This window comes from Xyrauchen texanus, chromosome 6 (genome assembly GCF_025860055.1).
Source record: "Xyrauchen texanus isolate HMW12.3.18 chromosome 6, RBS_HiC_50CHRs, whole genome shotgun sequence".
NCBI lineage: Eukaryota > Metazoa > Chordata > Actinopteri > Cypriniformes > Catostomidae > Xyrauchen > Xyrauchen texanus.
The window spans coordinates 10,755,461-10,764,360 of NC_068281.1; the positions used below are offsets into that span (position 1 = coordinate 10,755,461).

At 35.3% G+C, this 8,900-nt stretch overlaps 1 protein-coding gene across 3 annotated transcripts; it reads left to right on the forward strand.

The window, feature by feature from the left end:
- The first annotated feature begins 2,208 nt into the window (after positions 1-2,208).
- LOC127645433 (endoribonuclease LACTB2-like) lies at positions 2,209-8,812 on the forward strand. 3 transcript variants are annotated; one of them, XM_052129050.1, is made up of 4 exons: positions 2,209-2,615; positions 4,600-4,778; positions 4,867-5,015; positions 6,252-8,812. In XM_052129050.1, the coding sequence occupies exons 2-4, from the start codon at positions 4,634-4,636 to the stop codon at positions 6,453-6,455; spliced, it is 498 nt and encodes a 165-aa protein (XP_051985010.1). In that variant the 5' UTR covers positions 2,209-2,615; positions 4,600-4,633; the 3' UTR covers positions 6,456-8,812. The 3 variants fall into 3 exon arrangements, with proteins under 3 accessions (XP_051985010.1, XP_051985011.1, XP_051985009.1); XM_052129051.1 differs by lacking the exon at positions 2,209-2,615 and having other exon boundaries at positions 4,510-4,778; positions 6,252-6,355; positions 6,484-8,812; XM_052129049.1 differs by lacking the exon at positions 2,209-2,615 and having other exon boundaries at positions 4,510-4,778.
- Positions 8,813-8,900: the final 88 nt, after the last annotated feature.

Here is an 8,900-nt window from a genome sequence, read left to right on the forward strand (position 1 = left end):
ATGTAAAATATTAATAAATATACAATACAAACATTTTATCTTCTATAACAAACTAGGATGTTTCTTAGTAGCATAGCTTTGGACACTAAGCAGTCTTTGGACATGTCAGTTACAGCAAACGTTATTTGTATTTTTAGCAGTTATTTCTTAGATGATCCCACTATTCTGGAAATCTCACTTTAACCACATATCCTGTGTTTTTTTGTCTATGTATGACTGGAATAATGAATTTATGATAAAACGATTTTCAGTAAGTAACCACTGGATGATATTATGTATTTATCAAGCAGACATTTATAGGTCTCAAAATTCTTACATTTGAATTGAATGTAAATATTGCATCTAACATCTTTATGACATCTCTATATAGCCTATACTCCTGATACAAATTCTATTAAGATATTTCATCATTATTTTTTGTTTTGTTTGTTTACACACAATATTGTCAAAGCATCAATACACAATAAAAAGGTAGTTAAAAAAAATAGTGTAAGAGTAAATAGGTGTAATCAATTTATGCTCATCACTCTCAGATTCAGATTAATGTGCTGTAGCACCCAAAAATCAGTGGCTTCCTATCCTCTGCGCTTCCACGTTCGTCACTTCTCACCGGAGCTTACGCTATGCCTACATCATACGCTGGAACTCGACTTTCTTGTGAACGGGTGGACGGCCGTTGCCGGAAGACAGTGATTACTGTATATAAAGTTATAAATATGGATATTTTTCTTACAAAATCAAATCGCTTCGCTTCAGAAGGCCTTTATTAACCCCCTGAAGCCACATGGATTACTTTTTTGATGGATGGATGTGCTTTTTTGGGCTTCAAAATCTAAGGTACCATTCACTCCCATTATAAAGCTTGGAAGAGCCAGGATATTTATTAATATAACTCCAAAAGAAGAAAGTCATATACACCTAGGAAAGCTTGAGGGTGAGTAAAGTATGGGATCATTTTAATTTTTGGATTAACTAACCCTTTAAAGCATCATACAAGTAATGCATATGGATCCAGTGGTTTAATCCATGTCTTCTGAAGTGATCTAAATAGGTTTGGGTGGGAGCAGAACAAACTGTAACTTTTTCACTGTACATCTAGGCATTGCCATCTCTAGGTATGATCCTGATTTCAAATATGGTCACGTTCTGCGCATGCGTCAAGCAATAGGAAGTGTAATGAAGCTTGAATTCATGATTGTGCCTATACACTATGATGGCAAGATGTACAGTGATAACGGAATTACGCTTGGTCTGTTTTCACCCAAAATCGATTGGATCGTTTCAGGGGACCTTGATTTAACCTCTGGAGTTTTATGGATTACTTTGATGCAGCCTTTATGTGTTTTTTAGAGCTTCAAAGAGTTGGTCACCATTCACTTGCATTGTAAGGACCTACAGAGCTGAGATATTCTTCTAAAAATCTTAATTTGTGTACTGCTGACGGAAGAAAGCTATACACATCTGAGATGGCATGAGGGTGAGTATATGTATATAAATCTTTGGGGGAACTAACTCCCTTTAACAAATCTTTACTTTTTACATAACCAAAGAATCAGTAACAGTATACTGTATATACAAACATACACATTTACATATACACACAATTTGAAAGAATCATATAAAACTAATACAATTTTCACAATTTACACAAATGTAAATAAATGTAAATCTCTCAGGCAGAAATTTGATGCTTATAATTTTATAAAAACACATGAATTCTTCTGGTAAAACTCATTTAAGTTATAAAGTTGTTTAAATTTTAATTTTTACAGTCATTTTAGGGTATGTAGACATTACATTGTCATGGCAAAAAAGTTGTTAATTTGGCTATAATTTTACATAGAAAAGGTAAGTAAGCAATCACTAAAATCATGTTTACTCGCATATTGTTTATGTCTTGTCGCTATATTTCTGAAACTTTTTCTTTTATTTATATTTTTTGAGAAAAGAAGGGAGGATTCCAAATAATTTGAGGCAATCAATATTACGCCACAAATACTGTCAACTGAGCTTAACTTGAATTGAACCCAGAATATCCCATAAACTAAATTATTTGTTATTAATATTAATCATAAAATAGCCTATATCAGAGATGCAGATAAACAACGAGGCTTTTATTTTTTTTTAAAGTGTGACTTATAAACAGGAAGTGTGAAAAAGCGCCATTTTGAAATTACATTTTTACATGTCATTAAAAGTACGTGCTGGGTCAGGTTGGTCTTGGAGAAAATGTCCACGGTGATTCCACCTATCGAGCAGCTGTCATCGAGAGTGGCGCGTGTTCTAGGACCCGGCACCCATGACACTGCAGGGCATCAACACATACAGTACCTGGTCGGGACTGGCAGAAGGTGGTACAACACTCAAGACAATCGTGCTCTTATGCATGAACGTATTTAACTTTTTGATACGTCACAGCATTATTGAACGTCGCAAGTGTGAGAGAGATATGTGCATGTATGTATCTGTCTGTCAATTGACGCAGCCCGCGATACCAGAGTACATTGCCAATCTGCTTGAGGCGCTGAAGCAGCACGAGACATCCATACAGCACATTCTGATAACACACTGGTATCATGACCACAGTGGAGGAGTACTGGCAAACTTTCACGCAGGTGAGTCATGGTGTGGTTGATGTACACAAATGCAGACCCGAAACATATTTTATACATTATGGTGTTTGTTAATGTTAAATGCTTATATGTATAGAATTATAACCAAAAATTCCATGTGTGGCAGAATTAACATACACATTAGCCAAAAACATTTAAACTCAGTTTTTCACAATACCTGACATTTAATTGTAGAAAACATTCCCTGTCTTAGGTCAGTTAGGATCGCTACTTTACTATTATTCCGACATTTCACATTCTTAAAATAGAGAGAATCTTTTCACCTTTTATTTATTTTTATCACATTCCGAGTGGGTCAGAAGTTTACATCCACTATGTTGGTATTTGGTAGCATTGCATTTAAATTGTTTAACTTGGTCAAACGTTTTGGGTAGCCCTCCACAAGCTTCTCACATAAATTTCTGGAATTTTGGCCCATTCCTCCAGACAGAACTGGTGTAACTGTGTCAGGATTGTAGGCCTCCTTGCTCGCACAAGCGTTTTCAGTTCTACCCACACATTTTCTAATGGATTGTGATGGCAACTCCAATATCTTGACTTTGTTGTCCTTAAGCCATTTTGTCACAAGGTATACTTGGGGTCATTGTCCATTTGGAAGACCCATTTGAGACCAAGCTTTAAATTCCTGGCTTTATATACAGTGCATCCGTAAAATATACACAGCGTTTCACTTTTTCCACATTTTGTTATGTTACAGCCTTATAAAAATTTATAAAAAATTAGATCTTAGTGAGTTGGACTGTGGCATGATTGTTGGTGCCAGATGGGCTGGTTTTGAGTATTTCTGTAATTGCTGATCTCCTGGGATTTTCACAAACAACAGTCTCTTGAATTTACTCCAAATGATGCCAAAAAAACGGTGAGCTGTAGTTCTGCGGATGGAAATGCCTTGTTGATGAGAGCGGTCAACAGAGAATGGCCAGACTGGTTCGAACTGACAAAGTCTACAGTAACTCAGATTACCGCTCTGTACAAATGTGATGAGAAGAATAACATGTCTGAATGCTATTCTGAGATGCAGGTTGGTGCTGTTTTGGCAATGTAATCGGTGTGATGTCCATTTAAATTCTAAATGTCATGTGACTGGGATCAGGGTGTATCATTGATTAGCCAGGTTTAAAAACACCTGTGGTTGTATGTGTACGGAGGAGTAAGGGGGTGAGCTGGGAGCACGTATTTTTTGTTGAACGTACAAATGTTTCAAGGTATCACAAATATATTTTAATAACGGCAATCATCTGAATTCATGCTTTTAATTGCAACAAATCTTTGCATGTTGGATAACCATTAAATAAAGAATGAAGATGCAGACATTTTGGACTATCTTGTTGACGATTCACAGAAATTGTTTGTTTTTATTGAAGTCGCTATATCAATTAGGCAGGTGGTTTTAATGGTGTGGCTGATTGGTGTATTGTGTGTGTATTGTGTGTGTGTGTGTGTGTGTGTGTATACATATATATATAAAATAGTATTTGGGCTGTAAATTTGTGTAATTGGTCATTTTAATGGTCCTTTTAAAGTTTGCGGTGTTACATCGTCATAGCATAAAAAGTTGTAAAACTGACTAACGTTACACAGAAAAGGTTAGTGAGCAATTTTATCACTCTAAAATCATGTTAACGTGCATATTGTTTACTCTTGTGGCTATAATTTTGATACAGTGTGTGTATTTTACAGTTTATGGATTGGCCCCTAGTCACTTCCATTGCAAGTGCCTCACTGTAACTCAGATTAATGCTCTTTCGATGAGTCGATATTATTTTCTTTGGTAATCAACATTATGACAAAAATGCTGTCGACTGATCTTAACTTATGTTGAATCTGGAATATTATTTTTAAAAGACTGTTTAAGGCCTTTATACATCAGACATATTAATGTGTATATGTCTAAATATAAAAACAAACAAAAAATTACTGGCTGAAAGTTTTTTTTTTTTTATTCTGTGTATATTTGAATGTTTAGGGTGTTGTTTACTCCCGGTCATGCAGATGATCACATGGCATTACTTTTGGAAGATGAGCAAGCCATATTTTCAGGTGACTGTATTCTGGGAGAGGGCACTGCTGTGTTTGAGGACATCTGTGATTACATGAAATCACTGCAGAAGCTGCTCCGCGTGAAGGCCAGTCTCATATATCCAGGTGAGTGCATGTTGCTATTATTTTTTATATACTGTTTTGCAGTACATTTTCAGTGATGCTTAAAGATGTGAGTATATGTATTTGTCAGGTCATGGGCCAGTTGCGCAGAATGCAGGTTCTAAGATCTGTGAATACATAACTCACCCGAACGCAAGAGAACAGCAAATCCTACAGGTTCTACAGGAGAACAGCAGAACTGCCTTCATATCCAGCCAACTGCTTAAAGTGGTTTACAAGGTCGAGCACTCTTCTTAATGATTTCAGTTAAGCTTATTCATGATACCTTTGTAATTAGACTGAACCCAAAGACTTCTTAGTGTTAAAACTAAAATTGTGTTGTTATCGGTGTTAAACTTGCAATCATTAGATAAAAAATAAAGAAAACTGAAAATACATGTTCAAATTTATTTTACAATGATTAGCACACACAGGTCTTTGTTATCGATGAATAAAATAAAGTTAATTCTCTAGAAAGGTGGTGGATTTTCAGGGACACCAGTCAGGTCTATGTTTTAGGTTCATTTTGTAGTACTATTGGTTAGACATCTAAAAAAAAAAAAAAAACACCTCTTGACCGAAATCTCTCCTTATTGTGGTTGTGCAAAGAATCTTGTGTGTCAAAGAGCAAGGGATAAAGACTGTATAACCAATGGTGGCACAAGATGAAAGAAAAGCAGAAGTTAAATTGGTTCCCCCTAATTGGTTTTAAAAATCTCTCATCATTTACTCACACCATCCCAGTTATTACTTTCTTTCTTCTGCTGAACACAAACAAAGATTTTTAGAAGAACATTTCACCTCTGTAGGTCCTCACAATGCAAGTGAATGGTGGCCAGAACTTTGAAGCTCCAAAAGCACGTAAAGGCAACATAAAAGTAATCCATACGCCTCCAGTGGTTTAATCCATATATTCAGAAGTGATATGATATGTGTGGATGAGAAACAGATCAATATATAAGTCCTGTTTTACTGTTATTTTGTAAATGAGTGCCCAATAAGATGCTTTTTTGGTGGTCTTTAGGCGCTACATGAAGCAACTCCTGAGGCAATGCAATATCTAACTGACTTGGACTTTCCATGTAATGCTGGCTGTGTTCTTTTACAAATTGTTTAATGTCATATGTGGGGGAAAAATTATCATATAGCTTCTGGAGATATAGTTTTAACCACTGGAGTCATATAGCTTGCTTTAATGCTGCTTTATTTGCTTTTGGAAATAAAATGTTGGCCACCTTTCACTTGCATTGTAAGGAACTACACAGCTGAGATATTCTAAAAATCTTTGTTTGTTTTCAGCAGAAGCAAGAAAGTCTTGCATATCTGGGATGGCATGAGGGGGAGTAAATGATGAGGGAATTTTCATTTTTGAGTGAACTATATTCCTATAATGTGCATGATTTGGTTGCACATTATTTTTATGTTATTTTCTAAAGTGTTTACTCCCAAAAGTGTTCTTATTTTTTGCCATTTCAGGAGACTCCTGAACACCTGCACAGAGCAGCAGAGGTTAACTTGCTGCACCATTTAAAGAAACTTCACGAGGAAGGAAAGATCTGCATTGGTATATGTGCATGCAGGTGTTTATGTGTGTCTATGCACAGCTGTGCATTTGTATGTATGCTCTTCTGTTTATTTAAAGAGGCCAACAGTTCAGAGCACAAATTCTCTGTGAATTAACATTATTTTTTATATTTTTTGCTTGCAGCTGAAGACTCGAGTGGATAAAAAGTGGAAGAGTAATATGTGATTTTTACCTAGAGCACACCTCACCATCTGTGTCTTAAAAAAAGGTTCACAGTGGACTTAGATGGTGTTTAATTGGTTTTGCAGATGTTTCTTTTTTGTGGAAACAGTTGTTCATTATTTATTGTACATATAGGTGCAGCAATCATAAAAACTGGATGAACAAATTTCTTCACCCTCATGCCATCCCAAATGTGTATAACTTTCTTTCTTTTGAAGATTTTTAGAAGAATATCTCGGCTCTGTAGATCCTCACGATGCAAGTAAATGGGTTCCAAAGCTCTAAAAAGCATAAAAGTAATCCATACGCCTCAAGTGGTTAAATCCATATCTTCTGAAGTGATTGGAAAAGTGTTGGTGAGAAACAGATCAATATTTATGTCCTTTTTTTTTTTTTTTTACAATATATTTTCACTTTCACATTCTTCTTCTTTTGTATTTACCGATTCACATTCTTCGTGCATATCACCACCTACTGGGCAGGGAGGAGAATTTATAAACCTGTATGGAATAAAAATGGATCTAGAAATCTTTGTTTGTGTTCAGCAGAAGAAAGAAAGACATGCACATCTCGGCTGGCATGAGGATGAGTAAATGACAAGAGAATTTTCAGTTTTGGGTGAACTATCCCTTTAAGTCATAGTTGTTGTCGTCTGAAATTTTGGATTATATATGAGTTGCCACTAGAGAACAATGTTTCATGTTGCACGCATTCATTATTGTAATCTATTGCGAAATCTAATATTTTAAGAAACAGATTAATAAAGTTGCCACACAATTTTGGGGGGATACTGTATTTGCACGTTTCGAATAGTCTAAACGAGTTAAAATACGGAATGGTGACGCATTTCCACATTATTTAGCTGTGTAAATCTAGCAAACTTTGTTATATTTGCATTTTTTTTTACTATTTAATGCATATTTATAATATTGTACTTGGTAATATATTTCCCTGAAATGAGTCAAAAAAAAAATTAGTTACCATATCTGTGATGAGGTTTCTAATACAGTTGCCGAAAGAGTGACACTAAATTTGTCATCTCGAGGAGTGATATCTGAGAAGTGTCGATAGTCTATCTCAATTTAGATTCATTCAAGATGACAAGATATCGAATAATCAAGCTCGGAGGATGAGATGGAGGTAGGATAGGTACATGTAGAGGGAATATAAGACAACAGCTGCTAGTGTCATATTGGGTCAATTTAATAGGTCAGAGTGAATTTCATCCTATCAAAAATGTTTTAAATGCATGCTAGAAGTATGTGGGAAATGAAGTGAACCCAAAATGACCACTTTGGTTGGTAATGCAGTCAAAAAATGGGCTTAAGTGAATGCAAGTGTACACCAATAGTGGTTTCTGCCTTAATCTAGAATAGACTTATCACTGTTGGAGGTAAGGCAAGAGATGGGTCAAAATGAACAAGAATCAGTCATGGTAAGGTATGTAAAGTATATTTGGTCAAAATATGAACATTGCAGTGGTCTTTAGGAATCTTTTAAATCCAGTAATACAAATATATTATCTCTATTGATACTGTTTTTGAAAAGCACACATTTAATTGAAAGAATGTAGTGTAGAGAGAGGAGGAGTTTGATGAAATATGTAACAGTAACGTATTGTGTATAGTATAGTATGTGTTCTATTCTTTCTCTCTGGACTGTGAGGGGCATGGTGTGTATGCTGGAGGAGAACACGCAGCTGAAGCCTGAGCCCAGATAAGTCAGGAGAGGAAAGGGGGCAAAGATGGGAGAAGGCTCAGTGCCTGGTTGCATAAAGCACCTTAAGTGTAATTTTCCTTTGAGATCACCCTAATGCTTCCCTTAAATTTAAGGGTGTTGCACGAAATATCCTTTAAGTGTTACTTGTTTTTATGGGTAAAACTTCACATCCCTAATGATTTCCCTTTAGTATTTAGTATTTACTTAAGTGCACCTTTAAACACTGTTAAGTGTTGCATAAAGACCCTCATTACTCAGGGTCAGTAATGTATTCTAAATACTTTGGATTACTTCTTCAGCACTGGTAGATTTCTTTCACTTGTTTTGACTACATAAACTCTGCCAGTACAGTGAGACAAAATGCACATGTTAAAAATACTTTCTCTGAAAAATCAAATATCTTATGCAGTGTTGTTTCTAAAACAAGATAAATCAAATTGATATTTAAGCATTTTTAGATATTTTTACAGGAAAACATTACAAAAATGATCAAGCTGACAATTTACACAAGGTTTATTTTTCTTCAGTTCCAAACTTATTTCAAACTTACTTCTCTGTCTGCTCATATGCTTTTAACACATCATAAGAAAGTGTTTCACCGTTGTTCAAATGCACTTTGGATTGCATCATTTATATGTATAAACGTTTTCCATCTGAAA

Coding starts and splice junctions, on each gene's coding strand:
- LOC127645433 (XM_052129049.1), top strand. CDS start 4,592: ATGTTTAGGGTGTTGTTTACTCCCGGTCATGCAGATGATCACATGGCA. Junction 4,779..4,866: donor GGCCAGTCTCATATATCCAG/GTGAGTGCATGT, acceptor TGTATTTGTCAG/GTCATGGGCCAGTTGCGCAG. Junction 5,016..6,251: donor TGCTTAAAGTGGTTTACAAG/GTCGAGCACTCT, acceptor TTGCCATTTCAG/GAGACTCCTGAACACCTGCA.